At 32.7% G+C, this 21,399-nt stretch overlaps 1 protein-coding gene across 1 annotated transcript; it reads left to right on the top strand.

Annotated features, from left to right (window-relative positions):
* Positions 1-6,409: 6,409 nt before the first annotated feature.
* LOC132749913 (uncharacterized) lies at positions 6,410-18,878 on the top strand. The gene is made up of 8 exons (XM_060739839.1): positions 6,410-6,902; positions 9,861-10,007; positions 10,559-10,739; positions 12,879-13,063; positions 13,326-13,491; positions 13,990-14,147; positions 14,761-14,886; positions 16,217-18,878. Exons 1-8 carry the CDS (start codon positions 6,596-6,598, stop codon positions 16,471-16,473), a joined length of 1,527 nt encoding a protein of 508 aa, XP_060595822.1. The 5' UTR covers positions 6,410-6,595; the 3' UTR covers positions 16,474-18,878.
* Positions 18,879-21,399: the final 2,521 nt, after the last annotated feature.

Here is a 21,399-nt window from a genome sequence, read left to right as displayed (position 1 = left end):
TATGTTCATATATCCAAATTCTGTAGAGACTTTACAGTGACTCCCTGTCTATAATGACGTTTTTTCTTTTCTCCCATCGAAGGTTACTGTAAACAGTTTTTACTGTACTTTGTTATTAAAATAATGACATTTCATATATCAAATCGGTGCAAGTGTGTTTGATATTTCTTGATACACACATACTCGTATATACAGGGAAATAATAACTTTGAATGGATGTAGTTTACAAACTTCGTAAGATCTTGGGTCATTGTAATTTTTCTGTTGTGTTTACTAGAATTATTAAACGTTTTATTAAAATGGGTTATGACCCTACTATTTTAAGACATACCGCATGCTTAGAGTTCAACCCATTTACAGTTGGAGACCGCCTCCGTGGTCGAGAGGTTAGAGTCGATGACTTCTAATCCAGTTACCTCTCTGGCGTGGGTTCGATCCCCGGGAGATGCTTTGGTAGTTTAGCGCGGAGGAAGGTAGTCAAGTACTGGTGTAACTCTCCAGGAACGATGGTTAGGAAACTACCCGCCTGTATGACTGAAATACTGTTGGAAAAAGGCGTAAAATGACACAAACAAACAAACAAAATTTACAGTTGGACACCACTCTTTCCTCTTTTGATTACATCTGACGGACCAAGTGGGAGACTATGATGGACAGTTCTTAAAGCCCTTTGGGACTGAATTGCCTTTATGTTTGTCTTCTGTCTTGCTTCGTCATGCCCTTGTATGTGATTTTCTTGTTGCTCTGTCTTCCTTTAAGACATCGAGTACTTTTGTTATGGTCATTGGGTATACTTTTATATGTTTCTACATGATCATTTTGGTGTTTTACTTATTTAACCTTTTGTAACCATAACAACTGTTAGAATTTCACTTGGCGGGGATTCATTTTATTTGCATTGTCTTGTTTATAGGAACATGGTGGGCTAAGAGCGAGTTTTTCATGTCTGTTTTGTTACTTGGTTTGGATGTTTACATGTTTTATGATGTCTGTCTTGTTGGATTGACGTTGACGGTAAGTATTTTCTCAATCCCCCCCTCACCCATTTTTTTAAAACCCCCACTTTTCACCCTTACAGCCCTTATCCCTTTTATTCCCTTATGGGCCCGTTTTAGTTGACATTATTTCACATTACATGTCCCACACCTTTCACCCTTATGTCCGCTCTGGTTTTTTTAGTGTGTCGGGGGCCGTGTCCTGTGAACGTTGCCTTTGCCTTGTTGATCTTTATTCTTGTTTTTTTGGTGCACCATTAACCGGTTTAAACTCCCCAGCAGTATTTATGCTGCTGATCGTTCCAAGGCGGCGCCCCTCTATTTTCCTCAGATGTATGTTTATGTTGTTATATACTGTTATGGTGACACTTTTGTGTTTCTTGTTGTTTCTCGTCTACGGTAAGTATCTTCCCCTTTGCCCCTAGTTTTTATTTATTTTATTTACCCCCAACAGGGTCTGGTGTCCCCTTCCCCTGTGCCTTTTGACTTTATGGGCCAAATATTCATCATTTATTTGTGTTCTGTTAGTTCCTTATCAGTTACTAATTATTTATTCTTATGTAGTGGTTTGCCTTATGCACTGTCCTATTTTTGTTTGGGATCCTCCTGGGCTCCTTGCCACTGACGCTTGTTACTGGGTCGGGTGGGGGGCTGCGTTCATTGAACGCCGCCTTTCCTTGTCGATCTTGTTTATCATATTTTTTGAAAATAATCATTGAAAGTTTACATTGATGTTGTATATCAGGAAAAAGGGAAACAATAATTATCATTTCATTTTCAAATTAAACATAGTTTTGACATGACATTGTTTTTCTTTTTGTTAAAATAGAATTTTATGGAATTTTAATAAATTATTTAAAATTTTGGCATTCTTTGAGAAATGTTAAAGCCATGTAGATAACTATATTGTGAATTAAATATAAACTATTTTTTGCTTTGCTGTAATTGGTGAATATGATATTGGATTGAACATAAATATATAGTTAGTTGTATGGTAACGAAAAATCTGGACAAAGTGCGACTCCTCGGAAGCGTTAGTCACAACAAAATTACATGAAAATTGCAGACTCGGTTTGATTACGTCTGTACATAAGGGATAATGAAAAAGTGCAACATTCCCACGCCCCCTAGCACCGCCTTGAGCGGTACTCGATTTTCAACAATTAAAAGTGTTAGAACCAATGATCTTGAAAAACAAGAAATATATAACAACACAGAAGTGAAGTACGGGGGCAATTTTTTACAGCACATCACAAACATGCTGTTGTGATGTATACAAATCTGAACGAAGTGTGATTAGTTATAACACAATAACATGAACACTTCGGACTCGGTTTGATTGAGGATAATGAAAAAAAACGAAGCCTGAGGAAAGTTAAAATGTCAGGAAAAAAGTGATCCCTCAGAAGCATTAAAACAGCAAAATTACATGAAAATGGCAAACTTCACTTCAGTGTTAGTATATTTTTCTGGTCCTTCGGGATCATTGATGCCAGCACTATTAAGTGTTGAGAATTGAGTATCGCTTAAGCCGGTGCTAGGGGGCGTGAGGGATGTTTCACTTATTCAGCATCCCTCGTGTACAGACTCAATCAAACCGAGTCTGCAATTCTCTTGTAATATTGTTGTGATTAAAGCATCCGAGGGATCACTTTGTTTCCAGATTTTTATTGATACTGTACATAACGGATAATGAAAAAAATTGAACATCCTTAATGCCCCATAACACCGGGGTAATGGAAAGTGCAAGTTATCGTCCACACCCCCTAGCAAAGGCTACCGAGTTGTGATAGTTGCAACATCAGACTTTATGTTCGATAATATCGTATTAGGATAAATTAAACAGTGTAAATATTTATGAATTATTTTAACTTAATTTTACTAATTGAATTTCATCAATCATATTTGTTTTGTTATTACTGTTGCTAAAATGTGCGCAATGATCAGACCATTCGGGGCTGTAGTCACCCTTCAAACTAATCAGGATACAATGAAATAAATGGACATGAATCACATCTAAACATAAACTTATAATATTGATTAGTATACTCTTACTGAGCATCGATCTCGGGCACCATCTATAATGTTTCATTCTTCTTAGTAATGGCAGGATGGCACCCGCATTTTTCCTATCTCATTTAAGAAAGAACTGAGTATAATTATACAATATTGTAAGGTAATGTTGAAATATTAGGAATCTGGTCGGGCAACAAATCTATTATTATGTTAACAAAGTTCAGTTACGTGTAAATTCCTTTGCAACTGTTAAGAACGTTGGCCAGAATGGGTTGCAATGTTTTTCTTTAAAGGAAATCTTATCTTAAGGGAAATCTTTAAGGGAAAGCTGGCGCTTGTTGCTGGGTCGGGTGGGGGCTGCGTTCATTGAACGCCGCCTTTCCTTGTCGATCTTGTTTAACGAAGCGGAAAAATAGTGGAGCGTGTTAGTACATTTACCTGGTTTTCAGTCATTTCCATGATTCTGATTCCCAGCCCTGATATAGGTCTAGACCACAAATTGGTGTGAACAATTCAGACTTTTTTTTCGCTCATGAATTGGCTGTCGATCCATCTATAAACAGACTTTCTTGATAACGTACAAGTTTTTACCAAATTCTAACTCAGTGCCGAGATCAATAATCCCTGGGGAAAAAACACCAGGCACGAGTAACTAGCCAATCAACCAACCCTCAATTACAAACCTGATGCTCTGGCTATAGAGATCAGCAGACAGAAGCTTTTGTTATTTATTGAGTTTGACGTCACATCGACACAATAAAGGTCATATGGCGACATTCAAGCTTTACTTGTGGAGGAAGACCTCTGGTGTCCTTCCATGCATTATTTCAGGTATGAACAGACACCCGACTAGAACCACCTACGTCACATGAACGAATCCAAAGTCTCTGTCGGGATTCGAACCCACAGCGGCGAGGGGCATAAATAGTTGTCAAAATATTAAAAAACAACATACAGTTAACTAAATATATAACTTATATCAACGTTTTACAATTGACAAACACTGTTCAAGAAATTATATAAACTGAAAATATATTTCCAGTTGGCATGACAATATGTTTATCTTTTCATCATATAACATGGTGGAAACGTGCCTCAAAATAGCAGCAAAGATAGGTAATGCATGTTATGTACTCTAATGAAACTGACAGATCACAAGGTACAATTAAGAACAAATTTGTAAATTCAATGCAAAGTTGCAGCTATATAAGTGATTAAGAAATATGATTCCAAAGACATACAAATTTCAAGTGAATATCTTCTGATATGAGGAAGAATTAAGAGGACCGATTAAGCTAAAATAAGATTAGATCTACAATTTTTTCTCAAATCCTTTTTACTTTTGGTGAAACCTTTTTATTTCTGGTGTTACTCACTGGTCATACATCTGAAATATTTCGCTTCTTTTGCAAAAGGCATAAAGTAAATTTTTAACGAAAATGTTTTGTATTTAAATTAAAAAACCACTTCGTTTACTATTTGCTACATTTGACAGAAATAATTCCAAATTTATTTACAATGATTTTATATTTTTTACTTAGGAAGTCTTTGCTTTGTATGTATATGCAAATGTATGACAAAGAACTGCACTGTTAACGCCCATTAAATAATCTATCTATCTACTATCTTTTTATGGTATACATCCTTTGCCGTTTCTAAAATGTTTTAAAAAATATCATTTGAAATGCTAATGAACCTTTAAATAAAACAACCCAAACCATCTATCATTTTACCTTCATCACAAAGGTCTGGTTCCCTTCTTTTGCACTGGCATAAAGTATATTCATAACGACAATAATAATTTGTATATATGTTAAAATTGTTAACATTTTGCTACATTTGGCATCTTTATATAGTATACATAAAAAACAACAACAAACGTAATACACATTCATTTGAAAGGCTTGATAAACATTTAAATAAAAAAAAATCATTTAACATTCTTCACACAGTTCTGGTTCCATGCACAAAGTACGGATGTATGACAAAGAGCTGCACTGTTTACGCCAATAAAATTATCTATCTATCTACGATATTTTTATGGTATACATCCTCAAATATTTTAAAAAACATTCATTTGAAAGGCTAAAGAACCTTTATATAAAACAACCCAAACCATCTAATGTAAAAATTGTTAACATTTTGCTACATCTTTATATGGTATACATAAAAAGCAAATAAACAACAAACCCAATACACATTCATTTGAAAGGCTTAAAAAACGTTTCAATAAAAAAAACAACATTTTACCTTCTTCACCATGCACAAGGTACGGATAAGCATGTTACTTTGTTCAACCCTTTCTATATATCCACAGCTTTGCAGCAATATGGGAGCATAGGTCACTTAGCTTGTGTGAGAAAAAACCCAACTAATTCATTAAAATTCCAATCGGGTCGTTTACAATGACAACTTTTTAAAAAATAGAAAGAAAACAAGCATTATTTTAAGAGTGTATATTGCAATGTCAGTCTGCTTTGTTATTGCAGTTTTTGCTTAGATTTATTTTAATTACGTTACACATGTAGCGTTACAAAAAATATTTCAACAGTTTGCAAATACAATGTAAATGTACATTCAGCCTAGGGCATAAAAATTGCATTTATTTTCAATTTAACATAATTTCTATTTTCTGCAACCTTTGCCGTCTGATCATGGATTACTCTGTTTGTCATTCACAACCAGTAAATAATTTTAAAGTTCCCTATAAATGATGAATGGTCTTGTCCAGTTTGAAAAATGGACAAGTTCATTTTGAACATTTAGCATGGCAAGGATTACATACTGTAAACTAACCAGTTTAAACAATACAAATATGTATCCGAAAACACCACCTATATAGTGTTTTAAATCTACATGTATATTTCTATGTTAAAATTGTGAAATTTATATGTTTTCATGTAAAGTATAGATACTGAGTCTTTGTTTAACAGTACTACATGTATTTACTTTTTTCCAACCATTTTAAATTTTGAAATATTACTATTTTTCAATAATGACATCCCTGCAACAGGCATTCACATCTAAGAGTATATAAACTAAATGGTTCTGATCAAACCTCAGCAATAACATAAACATATTTTAAGATACATGTATATACAAAGAAATCAGCAGTTTTGTACATTATAGATATTTTAACATTGTTATGTTTTAAGTGGATTTTAACTAGACCAGCTGTAATAAAAATGCCCGAGATTACTATGAAAGAACTTATATTTTCTATGCATTTAGATTTTATAGCTTTCTATTTACAAAATTGTTTAATAAAAAGGTTCTCTTTGAATAAATTAAGGACAGGGTCGAAAAGTTTAGTTTGTTTGAGTATAAATCATGTACTGCATGAGCATGTCATAAATTATCCAATCATTAAAACTTTTATAGGCTTTGATATTTTATCATCTTGCAAATTATAGTAAGGCAAGGGGCAGCTGTAAAAAGCATGTAGTTTAAAAACGTTTAAATATTTTTCTCTGCGTTTAATAGATTATTGTTTGAAAACCTAAGCTGCTTTTGAATTTTCGATTAACCTGTTGTTTTTTAATGAATTAAATAAGTCATAAATTGGTCTACCTTTCATCGGATAAATGGAAACACGTGATAACGACTCACCAGAGCCTGTTTATGTGAATGTGACAAGGGAGGGAAGTATTCAAGATGACTTCGGCATGCAGCTCGAACCACCAGAGGACGGATCTACAGTACAACATCCGCCAAACGGTGGTCTGCGAGCCTGGCTGATAGTACTGTCATGTACAGGTATCAATGCATTATTAGCTGGAGGACTGGTTTTACTATCTTATTGTCTGACATCTATGTCAAATGATACCGATATACCTTCAGGGACGCTACAAGAAATTTCTTTTGAGTACCTTGCGCTCATCCAAATGTACAGTAAGTGTAATTCAGTTTTATTTCCTTCATGCATTTACAAGATCGCGACCTATTCTTTTACACTTATTTAATTTTTTAGCCATTCAGACAAATGACAGTCGAGTATTTCTTATTGCATTGCCTTTATAGGAAGATGGTATTGTTATTCTATCTGAAACAGAAGAAGGCTTAACCGAGTCTGCAATTCTTATGTCATTTTGTTGTGATTAATGCTTCCAAGGGATCACTTTGTTTCCAGAATTTTGTACTCCACAACAGCAGGTGTCAAGTGCCGTGTGGCAGCCGTAAAAAGTTGCCCCGTACTTCACTTCAGTGTTGTTATATTTTCTGGTCCTTCGGAATCATTGATGCCAACACTATAAAGTGTTGAGAATTGAGTACCGCTCAAGCCGGTGCTAGGGGACGTGAGGGATGTTGCACTTATTCATTATCTCTCGTGTACAGACTCAATCAAACCGAGTCTGCAATTCTTATGTTATTTTGTTGTGATTAATGCTTCCGAGGGATCACTTTGTTTCCAGAATTTTTTACATAAAGGTTTATTGCTATTGGAGAATTATTGTGATAAGATGAGATTAACTGTTAATATAAAGAAAACTAAAATAATGATTTTCAGAAAATTCAGACTAAGAAGTCACATTTCGTTCGTATATAAAAAAAGAGAAAATTTGGAAATTGCCGAAAAATCACTTATTTAAGAATAGTCTTTACAACCGGTGGATCTTTTAAAAATCAAGAATAAAGATCAACAAGGCAAAGGCAATGTTCACAGGACGCGGCCCCCGACACACTAAAAAAAAATCTAGAGCGGCCATAAGGGTGAAATGAGTGGGACATGTAATGTGAAATAATATCAACTAAAACGTAAAACTGCTTTTGAAACATTATCTAGCCCGGATTTGAAGGCATAATATAAGTTACAAATAGATGTGATCAAATTCCCATGTATAACTGTTAAACATATAGTAGACATTTTTGATAACTTAATCTCACCAATCTAGAACCATGCTTCAGAGGTAAGCGGTACGTATGATTGTTGTAAATTAGAAAAAGTACATTTAAATTTTTGTTAAAAAATTGTAAGGCTTCAGAGTACAAACTCAGAACAATAATATATATGGGGACCTAGGAAGAACAAGTTTGAAATACAGAATCAGTATAAGGGTAATAAAGTACTGGCCGAAAATTATAAAACTTGAAGATGTAACATATGTTAAAATAGTATATTATTTATTGTACAGAGAGTTAAGACCTAACATAAAAACGTGGGTTAAAAGTATTAGATATTTATTACAGTCAAGTGGTTTTAATGATGTATGGTTATCTCAAGGTGTAGGTAATGCAGATGTTTTTTTTTAGGTTTAATGAAATAAAGAGTAAATGATGTTTTCCTCCAAAATTGGTTTTCAGAATTGAATGATTCAATTATTGTAAAGAGTTACTTATAACACCTAACAAAAAAGAGCATGGGTTTGAAGCGTTAAATATTGATTACAATCGCCTGGTTTTAGTGATATATGGTTAATTCAAGGTGTAGGTAATGCAGATGTATGTATTAAATTATTAAAACAAAGAAACTAGAGCTCGTTTTTATGTATCTTTTGCATATCTTAAATTTCAGAAGTACTTAAACTGTATTAATATTGAAAAAAATAGAATTACACTGTCCCGGCTTAGAGTTTCTTTACATAGACTGATAATTGAAACTGACAGGATGATAGGAAATGTAGAAATTGTTTTATTTTAGAAGATGAATTTCACTTCACTTCATTTTAGAATGTTCGCTATATGCTGAATTACGAAAAAATAGATATACTTAAAAATTAAGATGACACATTTGGAAAAGACAAAATATACCTAAAATTATTGCATTAATAAATTCAGAAAATGAAGAAGAAATTGGGAAAAATATATATTTATTTAAAGTATTCGATGTTCAAAAAACTTGTCTTTATAATCAATCAAAGGTTTATCCCAAACACTGTAAAACTGTTATTTTTGTTTTGTTTTGTTTTGTTTTGTTTGTGCTTTAGACCCTTTTTAGACACTCGATCGGGGCCATTATTCATTTTGCGGGCAGATAATCACCTTCCGGCCCTACTCTGCCGTGTATTAATCTCTAAGTAATGTAATTTGAGACATGTTGATATTTGTGTCACTAAGTGTTTGTAGATTCTATTCTTAGTTTACGTTTTCTTATTGCCAAAAGATACTGTATAACTTAATGATATATGTTTTATAAAGTATTGACATCGACCATTTGACTGTATTATATGCTTATTTTTTTATTCACGTACTGTGTACGCATGGGCATTTTGCCGAATGTATTTTGAGATAAACTAATGAAACTCTTAATACAAGTTTGTTACATATCATAGAGATCAAACCTTAAATATAGTATAGCGTCTGTTTTCACAATGTCGCGTCTGTTTTCACAATATCGACATACGATGATATGCTTGCCAAACATTTAACTAGTCATTCGCTTGTTAATGTGACGGGCGAGATGTTCTGCTACTAGTGTAACAGTTAATTAAGATGCCAAATGGACAGCTAAATATTCATTCTGTTATCGAGCTAATCTTCTAAATGCCTTCGGAGCTTAACATTCAAGTTCTATATTCAGTTTAAATGAAATGTCAGGCTGAATGTTGTACTTACATGTCGAATATGAGTGGACATTCACCTCCCACTAGTATCTTGAATTTTCGGTGAATACATGCGGACACATTGTGATCAACTTGTTTTCTATTATAGGTCTGAAATAAGTAGCTGAAAAACTTAGAATAGAATGGCAGCCAGTCAACAAAAATTGTCTTTTTAGTAATTATCACTCTCAAATAGTTACAAATTTTCTCACATTTCAATAATGGGTTCTTACAGTGACACTGTAACTGAGCTCGCTTCGAGGCTTTTATCATTTTTTTGGTCTTGTGATAACCGTTTTGCGTATTACAGGTGCTCTTGCGGCAATTGTAATGATTATTCTTGGTTATCGTGTGACTATCGCTATTGGGGCTGGCCTTTTGATGGTAACGTTTATCATTTTGTCATACCTGGAAGGTAACGAAGGCTTGATAAAATTCCTGATGTATGGACCAGTTGGTAAGTAAGACAATAATCATATTGTTTGAAATGATTCTTGTAAAGTGGAACGGTTAGAAACAGTGAATAAGGAGAGTTTTACAATAGGAAGCAACAGTTTGCATACGACAGGTTGGAGATTCTCAGGACATACCAGCAGTTGTTTCAAATAATGAATTGTGTGACTAACTACAAAAAACAAAAGATAACATAAATGTATATCAAGATTAAAATGTAAAGCTCTGATTCTCAAAATTGGGAATGATAAAAACTGAAACACAAGTAACTTACTCATGATTTTGACTGGAATGTTAATCGTTTAAACATAACGCTTACTTCTTTAAACGAAATGTAGGTTTAGAACAAAATCCTATTCCGTTTAAACAACTTTATTTCATTTAAATGAATAATCATTTCGTTTAAACGAAATACAGGTGACTCCAACAACGAAAGCGTGTACAATTTCTATTAAATGGCTCAATAGATTTTATCTTTCTGAGATGTTGATACATTTATTGAACGTTTTTGATTTCTCTGCTTCTCTCTTAAGTTAATAAGAAATTTGATTTCAGCAATTGGGGCCAGCTTCATTCAGTTTGGAGGGTTTATTCCGGTTCTGGAATATTTTACAACGAAGAGAATGGCGGCTTTATTCCTTGCCAGATTAGGAGCGTTCATTGGATCTATAGTCCCTGTTATAATTTATATTGTTGTGCCAGAAAAGATCACAGCTAAGTGGAGGGATGTTTTAAGGTATTGTTAAAGTTCAAGAATCTTGTGAATTTTTCAGGCGGATTTAGAGTATTTGATAAATGTAAGGTCGATGTTGCAACCCTTTTTATTTATGCTTTTTATTTTATTTTTATAAATATTATCAGTTACCAAGACTGCTTAATTAATAATTGTAAGCTTTTAGTAGCTTTGTGAAGGTTAGAAAACCAATTCTGTCTCTGTGTAATGACTTTTCATAAATTCAATTGCCATGTTTTTAAATTTTATGATTCCATGAATGTTTTTGAAAATGTAATAATTAAGCTTTAAATTTTAATTTCTTTTGATTAAACATTTGTGCAGCCGTTGAACATCTGACTTCGTATTTTTACGTGTTATTGTTTTGTTTTATTATTTGGCATACAAATGATAAAAAAATCTTCTGGAATACGATTCATATACAATGTATCACATCGAATGGAGAAAATATTCATATTGCAGTATATCACTCAATACAACAGCATATTCACTCACAACAAATATAAAAAATAATATCCTTAATCTTACACAATGTAATGAAATAAAAAATGCAACAAAAAGACTGGCACTTTGTGTACATTAACAATGCGGCTTATTTGTTTAAGTTTATGATGCAAACAAATGTCTCCTATTCATTGCACGACGGCCCTAGCTTCAAGTGCTATATATAAATCAATGTTATTTAAACAATACCTTGTATCATTTTATTACTGGTATAAACTAGTTACAGACAAAAAATGGATGATACAAATCTGCGCACTTGTCATTTTGGGATTAGAAGTGAAGTACTTTATTAGCGCGAACAAACAATTTACGTTTGTGCTCCGGAAGACATGGCCATACTTAACTTACTTTCATCAATTCGCGTAACCTTGACCTACTTTTCTGGTTTTTCTTTTTGAAATTATTAATCATCGCTTTCGTTTTCTTAAAACAAGCAATAAATGCAATAACATATTTATGGTCCTTGAACCATTTACTACTATTCGATAATTACAAAGTATCTTAAAGGGGACCAGAGGAATACATTTCATGCTCTACAATTTTGCTGTTATCTAGTTGACAAATTTATGTTTTCATTTCTTTGTTACTTATACTAAACTATACTCGCACCAACTTACTCCGTAAGAAAGACTAATTGAAGTTGTCCGATGTGCTCCGATTGTGGCACCACTATTATACCTATGTCATATAACAAGCGGGGACGGGCCAAATAGAAGAGTTGATTGAGCACCGTTTAAAATTTGAGATCGTAGAGAAACATTTCAAAATATTTTTACGAGAAGAAGGATGGTCATTCACCTTATGTGGTCCGGTAGGTTTTCGGACAGTTTCCAAAGGGTACTCGCCCGATAACCTAGTAAAACCTTTGGCATCTTCTTTCTGCACACCGTTCCATATTCGTAAGGTAATTTGCCGACTATCGTACTGTCATCCGTTATGCAGCCGATTTGCAACGGTTACTGTAAGGTATACGTGCAAAAGCCGTGCGATATCCGGTCGATATCGGACGGTATTCGTATGACATATACCCAATTTCAAATGGCATTGTTCATTTTTTACTGGGTGAAACTCTTGCCTTCTTCCCCTCTAACATCTTTCACTTCCTTTCTTGGAGGCTGTTTTTGAAGGAATATTACACTTTATAGTCTACTATATAAAATATCAAGTTTAAGGGACCTCTGACGTGTGAGAAAATGCAGAAATTGAACCGGCAAGCGTATGAGATTAGCCTATTTAGTAAACAAATCACGTGAAGTATAAGGAATTTTGACTATGTTGTAACTGTGAGATTATAGTTACTATTTGATCATGTTTCAAGTGTCATTCACTTATTAATTACATATACATGTATATCAGATGTGCTTTTCCAGCTGGCTTCTTTTAAGATATTTAAACGACGGAAAGATGAAATCGTGTTTTAAGCAAAAGGTTGTTGATTTGCGAGTAAAGAGGACAGGAAATAACCGCATATTTCTCATTCTTTAGCGTTGGAGTGCAAACAAAAAGAAATGAATGAGTTATGGAACATGCTCTTCAAACATATACCTGTAATTCGTATACCTTTTGTCTGTCAGGGATTTCATTTCCATAAATCAATTATACACACATCTGTATCATTTAATCTAATGTTATATACAGGGGTTCTACAGGGATATGTGTTGGTATAGGGCTTCTTGGTATGACCCTTAAAGAGCTCAAACTCACTATGAGAGATGACGAGTCAACAACATTTGTACAGAGAACTTTTGGAGTTTTTAAGAAAAACATTCTCAAAAATGTACTCCTGTGGTGCACCTGTATTGTATACTTCTTCTACCAGTGGGGTAAATACATGTCAAAGTTCTAGATGTGAAATAATAATTGCATTGATAAATCATTTTATAACGTTTTAAGTGAAAATATTAGAATCTAGTTTTAGCGCAATGGTTGCAGTTCTCAAATAGTCCTTATAGAGTTTTATTGATTTTTTATATCTATGTAAAACAACAACAACAGACCCCCCCCCATAAAAAATTAAATAAATAAAATGTTGCACTCTATATAATAAAGCAATTCATGTTAAATAATCATCTTTGAAAATTGCAGGTATTGAAACACCCAAAGCAGAGTTGTCGACGTCTTTGTTAAGACTTGACTTGGGTGACAGCCTCTCTAAAATACTGAGCTATGCCTTATGTCCCTATGTCGGTTTGGCTCTTGGGACGTTTTTGGCATGGTTATTTAATAAAATGGCATTTCAACAAAAAAGTCGGTGAGTTCAAATGAACGTTATTATATCAATCATAAATCGTCGTCGAAAGCTTGTTATATTCCAATATTTTCTTTGTGTTATTAGTAATACAGCATGAATATGACATTAGGCAAAACTACTCATTTCAGATGAAAAGCGAAATTCTTTCGACTGATTAGATACAATATTCAACTTTGCTAAAATGCAAATGATTATTAATATATTTATATAATGACAATCATAAATGTTGCAATCGCGTTAGAATGAAATCAAATTAAAAATGTTTTGTTGCATAGTTTCACAAATGTATACATGCTCACGATTGGTACGTTTCATTACACAAATATTTCAAATAAACATGTAAGGTACCTTGATTAAAAGTAAAAATGAGAGTGGAGATTTACATTTTTGTTTTCTCATTGATAATCCGGATTTATTCATTCATTAAGGTCATGTTCGTCATTATCATGTCACGGAATATAAGTTTATTAATATATATAATTATTTGAATCTTTCCAGGTTGTATATGCTAAACCTAGAAGATAAACGACTTACTATCATATTTGGTGTTTTGGCGGCTTCGACATTTCTCTCAAGCATTGGATGTTTTATTGCTCCAAGTGTATTAGACTTCGGCTATTTTACAACATTTAATCTACTTTTTTCATCATTTAATGGTAAAGTTTTTGTTTCGAAACTCTACTAAGCTGTTATGTTTGTGTGAACTACTTATTGTCGACATATGTTATAGATGTCAACATGTTAAATATTTTTTGATTAATGTGGATGGGAAAGTAATTTTCCTACCAAAGTCATTAAAATGTTGCAGTTCCGTTGCATATTAGAAGCCAATAAAAATTGTATATAAAAAAAAAGAAATCAGGCTATAGAGACTTCTAAAAGGTCGCACTCTATGGACCTCATGTTAATGTCTTCTCCTTTGTCCTGTTACAAACCGAGATATCAATTTAATTACAAACAATTACGTTAATATACCAATAGTATTTTGCTTTCTCATCTTTTTTTAAATATTACTTTCAAAAATGCTATATCTCCTTCTGTTTATTTTATTGTCCGTTCACTTGAGTGTTAATAATGATCAGTATTTTGTGTACAAGTGATATGCTTAACTATTTTATTTTGTAACTCAAAATCCAACGATTTATCACATCGTTTGTTCAGTGGCCCGTTACACTTATTTGTTTAGTAAATACAAAGCAACAGCTTTCGATCTTTCATTATTGCGTCAAATGGTGCAATTATCTTATCATTTCTTTTTCTCTCCATAAGCATTTTGTGAAGGCGTCAGAGACAGTTCTGTTCCGGACGTTTTTGGGAGAGAGAATACAAAAATCGTTGAAGGACTCATTATAATGTCATCTGGAATTGGTGGAATTATAACCAGTGAAATTGGAGGTGACGTTTTCATATTGCACTGTTAAGAGCTTTATATTCCTCATACCGCTGTACGGGGTGACAAACGTTGCACATTTTATTGCTGTTTTTTGTGTCGCCTTGAAAAGGCGACATATAGTGGTTACTTTTGTCGGCGGTATCGGCGTCGGCGTCCCCTAAAGCTTGTCCGGAGCATAACTCAGTCACTATGTGGGATTGACTCCAAACTTGGTATGCATGCTTCTTTCAATGTTTAGAAGTGCAGTGCATAAGAATCGTTACTCTGCGCTTCCTAATTTTTGAGTTTTTGCCCTTTGTTTATTTTCATTCTTTATATTTGTCCGGGCCTTTTCCTAAACTATAAAAGGTATGAACTTGAAAATCTATAGGATGATAGATCTCATTAAATTAAAGTGCAGTGCACAAGAACCAGTACTCTGTACTTTTTATTTTTGGAGTTATTGCCCTTTGTTAATTTTCATACTTTATTTTTGTCGGGGCCATTTCTCCTTAACTATGAAAGCTATGGACTTAAAACTTCATAGGATAATAAATTAAGAAGAAATGCAGTGCACAAAAAAAATACGCTGCACTTCTTATTTTTTGAGTTATTGCCCTTTGTTAATTTTCATACTTTATTTTTGTCCGGGCCATTTCTCCTAAACTATGAAAGCTATGGACTTGAAAATTCATGGGATGATAGATCTCATTAAGATACATTGCGGTGTTTAAAAAGCTGTATTCGGTTCTTGATGATTTCTGAGTTATTGCCAATTGTTAATTTTCATACTTTATTTTTGTCCAGGCCATTTCTCCTAAACTATAAAAGTGTTTTACTTGAAACTTCAAAGGATGATAGATCTTATTGAGAAGAAGAGAAGTACACAAGAACTGGTGCTCTGTACTTTATGATTTTAAAATTATTACCCTTTTTTAATTATATTATACTTTATTTTTGTCCGGGCCAATTCTCCTACATAATAAAAGCTATTCAAGCTACATCAATCGTAATGTAACATTGTTACAATCAGTTCAAATGCCACTTAAGTTCAAGGTACATGTACATTATAAGAGTGGTGTTTATAAATAACCTATATTTAAGAAGAACATGCCTTCGTGACAGCTAAACTGTTCACAAGGCGACACATCCGACTCTCGGAGTTCTAGTGTTGAATATATTCAATGAAATTGGGCCTTTCTTAGTAACTTAATTGTTATTTTAGAAATTTAGAAAAATTTATGGAAATGGCTGTTTTTTTTATTAAAATTTGTACATGATTTGAAATCAATGCCATATGTTGCGTACTTTTAAGATTGAATGTTAATGCTACGTACGTATTTCGAATTTTAGGAGCGATGGACAATGGGGACGATAATGACTGGAAGAAAATATTCCGATATGGAGGCGGCATGTTGCTTGTATCATCTGTTGTTACTATTGCTGTCTTCGTTGCAGACAAAATCAAAGCACTAGATGTGATTCATGCCAAAATTCCTGGAAACTCTAACGTTCCTTTACGACCCTTTAACAATGAAAGGATTGAGAATAGGAGAAACAGCAAAGAGCACGGTGCTACGTCTGGTGTACATAACAAAGGCTTTGAATAATTAAATGTCTTCAGCAAATGTCGAACGAACCATATATTCATTATACTATAAGTTTCGTATTTAAACAGAAATATAGTTTATCATAAAACTTCTTTATACTTTATTATGTACACAGATTGATAGTTTCGAACTTTTTATCCGTCTTGAGTACAGTCAAAGATTAGATAAATAATAGTTTTCCTTTAAAAAGAAGTCGCTTATTTTTTATTAATTCATATAAAGATTATTTTATCTCATGAACGACTATATAAAATACATGTTAAGTACCCATGTAGTGCACGGTTAGTTGTATTAATGGATAAAACGTGCCCATCTTTTGACACAGCTAACATATATTTCACTATAACAGTTCTATCCTAATCTATTACACTGAGCATGCGGAAAACTGGTAGTTATGTCAATTCAAATTTACATTATGCATTTTTCCCTATGATTATAATTACACTATGCTCATATTTCAAACATTATACATTTACCGCCGAAATTTTCTTGAGCAAAATATACTATTTTGCGTTTAGCCAGTGAAGTATTACAGTTTATTCAAACAGACTAGTTTTTATGTTTGTTTCTAAAAGATTCTAGTACATGTACTTGACAATTAATCTTTTTGTGTGTATGCAGATTTTTGGCAAACTCAGTGTTAATTGATGTTTTTTGATTGTATGTTTGTTTGGTTATATGTTTTGTTGTTGTTGTTGTGTTGTTGTAGTATCGCTGATGCCTGCAGCAATCTGATTATTAACTTGGTTGTAAATTTATTTGTGCATAGTCATGAATTACAATTCGTTCAAATTCTTCAAGTTTCTTGAGGCTTTTTTAATGATTTGTAAAAGTATATGAATCTGGAGAAATAAACAAAACTATGAATTCATATAATTATCAAGATTCTGCTTTTGAGGTAGTTACTTCATTTTCGTATTTCGGTCTTTTATTTAGCACGGGTTTCTTTCTAACAACATGTGAAACATTAAGTGGTCAGGCTTCAAATTAAAATCATATAAAGCTAATTCCCTTGTCTTACGTTAAGCCATCGTTTAACTCAATTTGATAAACTTATTTTACCCATCTTAAGTTATGGTAGTAAGGTGTGGGGTTTATATAATTTAGAAAAATAAAACGAGCTGGTTTACAACTTTGAAAACATTAACAATGGAGACAGGTCCCAAACACAAAATAATTTTATATATGGTGAACTGTGCGCACAAGTTTATCTAATAATTAGTAGGTGTTGTACGTTATTGATTAAAGTAATTGTAAGTCATATAAATATGTATATTAAAAATATATTGCTTAATGTTGAATGGTTTAGAAATACATCCCCAAAATAATTTTTTGGCTAAACTTGTTAAAGAATTGTTTGAAAGTTTATGTTTTAATAAGATATGGTTGTTTCAGGAAGAAGGAAATACCCCTTTATTATTCTTTTTTTTAAAGCGGACTTACTGATGGTTTTATTCAAAATTGAAATTGTCAAATACAAGGGTTATATAGAGTAAGAACATATAATTTAATTGCAGACTTTAAAATTTCAGCCGCGTTTAGATATTATTAAAAACTGCATTATTAAGGCGAAGGGTCTAGGTGCACAGATTAGAAAAAGAAATAGACAGATGGCACGAACCTTTATTCGTAAATGTTTAATCTGTAGAGCATTAGAGGATGAAGTTCATGTGTTACTAGAGTGTTCTTTATATTGATCTACACAAACGTTGTATAAAAGAATGTATTTGGAGAAATGTTAAAGCTTTTAAACAATGATTACAAAGTCGTTATTCAGAAATTATCATTGTATGTTTATGAAAAGCATAAACTAGAATGGAATTTTTGAACCGAATTATGTAAAAATGTATAGATATGTACATGTATAAGCATTGAATTATCTTTTATCATACATATATCCTAGTATGTTATTGTTGAAATTGTAATATTTTAAGTGACAAGAAATTCTCCCCCTGGTAATGTAAAACATGTAAATTAAATGTTAATAACCTGTGAATTAAGATCAGTTATATATGTTTTGACAGGTGATTGTTGAAAAGGTCATATTTCTGATTACCATTTTTATTCAAATACTGTTTAAACTGCCTTTTGTGGAGATATTTGATTTATGAAACTTTTTGCGCGTTAATGTATTTAGATAAATTATTTAAATGATGGACACATTATCTCCTATTTCTGAATAAAGTATAAGACTTATTACTATTATTATCATAACTTAACAACAAATAACGAGTACATTTCTGTCAATTCAAATTATTGTAATAACAACCGGTAAATAAAAGGTAAATAACACACATACATATCATTTCTTGGTCAAACTATGCAAAACGTTAGCCAATTAATAAATAAGTTGTATTCTTTGTACTTTTGGTTCTGTTTTTCAGCTTGGCATTATATACATGTACTGGCTTTTGTACTCACGGTGTTAATTCACACAATTGTACTCTGCCCTTATAAAAGGAATGATCTTGTAGCAATATGTAGATATAAAGATTGTTCGACATGCAATGTATACTAATAACGGGTTTCTTATGTTAAATGATGTTCACAAGCTTAATTATTTTTACATTCCAATAAAAATATTGTTAGAGGAGTTGCAAAATCCAGCTACCTTACTTAAGAGAAACGTGCAAAATGTCTTATATTTGTCTAGATTTGATGTCATTTGAATTTAGTTTGCCGTCAGATGTACAGGATATCTTTTGCCATTATAAATAAAATGAAAAGAAAATTTGCCTGCTCGAGCCCTGCTTTGAACACGACAAGGTTTCTTCGTCTTGGACCTTAGTTCAAGAAAGCTGACACAATATTATCAATCAGGTTATCAATATGAAATAAAATAACTTGTTTCACAGTCGATCATTAATGCATAAATACAAATGCTCAAAACAAAAGAAAGCAAAATGAGTATACTCGATGAAAAACATTAATTTGAAATTAAAAAAAAAAAATATTGATAGTAGATTTAAATGAATATTTTTGTCAGACTCGACGGATAATGGAAGACAACTCGTACAAAGCAATGATTTCGTACTATGTTTATTTTTCAATTAAGGAATGTGTTGTTCTTAAAGAAGACGGTATACACTTTCATTCGCACCTTGTTTGATAATATTTCAGCACGTGCATCTGATAAAGACCTTTCAACGACGCGGTCCGTTGCAATGAAATATTAACGGGATGCATGCGCAATTTACGTAGGGCAAAAGAGCCTTGTCCTATATAGAAATGTAGGAGAAATTCATGGACAATTCCGAGTTAGTTTTAGGTAAAAATTAGAAAATCATATATATTAATCGCTTTTAACAGAAACACAAAAGATGCCTTCATTGCTTTGTGGCCAAGATTGTCCAAAAAAAGGCATGGAATAGACGATTGTTTAAGAATTTCCCCTTACGATAGCGGAGCTGACATTGAGAATGTTGTAAAAAATGTTGAAATATATATACATATGTAGTAGTAAATAAAGAAGTCAATTTAATTGTTGTTGAAATCGTCCATATCAAAACTATTTTTATAAGATATAAAGAATCTATATAAGATTTTAATGCATTTTTAGTTTTCACTTTAGCTAATTTTATCCTTTATCCGACTTGAATGAGATGCCAAACAGAATTTTGTAAGTCACATACATATTTAAATAATTTTTCAAACTCTTGCGAAGTTATTATGGGTGGTGGAATAACACACATTTTGTCCGGTGTAATACACGGAAATGCACGACACGTACACTATTTGTCACTTTACAAAACCAATAAACATTGGTGAAATTGGTATAAATAAAATGATTACTCATTTTCATAATTTTAAGTAATTAACAATGACATGGTACAAAAAAACGACCCGGTCGAATGATACTGTAAACTTGCTGGTGAATAACAACCTGTCACTTGTCAGTCTGTTTGAGACTTACCGCCTTGCCAATCCACTGGCCAAGGAAGACCAATTGTGTAATATTACATGGGTAATAAAATGTGATCTTTAACCCGCTGCTGTTTTAATTTAAAATACTGATGACAAAGTCACCTAATCATGCTATTTATTCATTGAACAGACAACTTTTGATCGTTGCATTATGAAGTCCCGATAATGTTGTATATCTGTTATAAATATCAATTCAAGTTTTAAGTACTGACCGTTTTATTTCTGGGTGACAACTTGAAATCACGACTTTTAAAGCCTTTAAGTACGATAAAATGTATTCTATCGTTACTGCGCTTTTGCCCTACGCAGAATGCGCATGCGCGAAATGCAACATACGTTGATATGGAAAATCGTACTGTAGAAAGGTTTATATGCAAGAAAAATTACAATCTGTCAAATGACATTTTCATATTTAAAATTATTTTACATAAACATTTTGTCGTAATTGTGTTGCAATGTATCTTTAGCTCATTGAAACTACTTTTAGTCCGCAGTATATAATAAGAAGAATTGGAATCAAATTGAAACAAAATATTCAACTAGAACCTACTATGACTATGTTGTGAAGCGGACTTTAAGTTTTCGGATCATTTTGCCACTTTTGTTAAAGTTCGTTAAATCATAATCTGAACTTTCGACTTGTGGTCTTCTCAAGTAAACCTGCAAGGAAATATTCAGTTAGACTTTCAGCTTGAGAAAAAATAGCTGTACAGCCTTCATGAATGAACATGACATTGCTCTAAAGGGGCGGATACATAACAGTGTTGGATTGGGGGGGAACTGACAATATGGTGGCAGATTTTGAAAAAGTAGAGATGATAACATGATAGACGAAAGCGTGTTTCTCAAGCTTGGATCAGCATCGGTAATCTTATTAAATGTACCTCTAAGTGATCACAGTCGATATTCTAACAGTATTATAGTAAAAGTACAGGATGAGCCAAAAATAGAGAGAACTAGAATCCCTCAAGAAAGTCCAAAACGGAAAAATTGAAAATGTTG

This window comes from Ruditapes philippinarum, unplaced genomic scaffold (assembly GCF_026571515.1).
Source record: "Ruditapes philippinarum isolate M1 unplaced genomic scaffold, ASM2657151v2 ctg709_1_1_1_1, whole genome shotgun sequence".
Taxonomy (NCBI): domain Eukaryota; kingdom Metazoa; phylum Mollusca; class Bivalvia; order Venerida; family Veneridae; genus Ruditapes; species Ruditapes philippinarum.
The sequence above is the reverse complement of the archived record's forward strand: the minus strand, read 5'-3'. Positions and strand labels throughout refer to the sequence as shown.

Bases quoted from the DNA above. Each gene is read 5' to 3' on its own strand.
- LOC132749913 (XM_060739839.1), top strand. From the start codon at position 6,596: ATGGAAACACGTGATAACGACTCACCAGAGCCTGTTTATGTGAATGTG. The intron at 13,064-13,325 runs GTAAATACATGT...TGAAAATTGCAG, and splicing joins ATACTTCTTCTACCAGTGGG to GTATTGAAACACCCAAAGCA. The intron at 14,148-14,760 runs GTAAAGTTTTTG...TCTCTCCATAAG, and splicing joins ACTTTTTTCATCATTTAATG to CATTTTGTGAAGGCGTCAGA.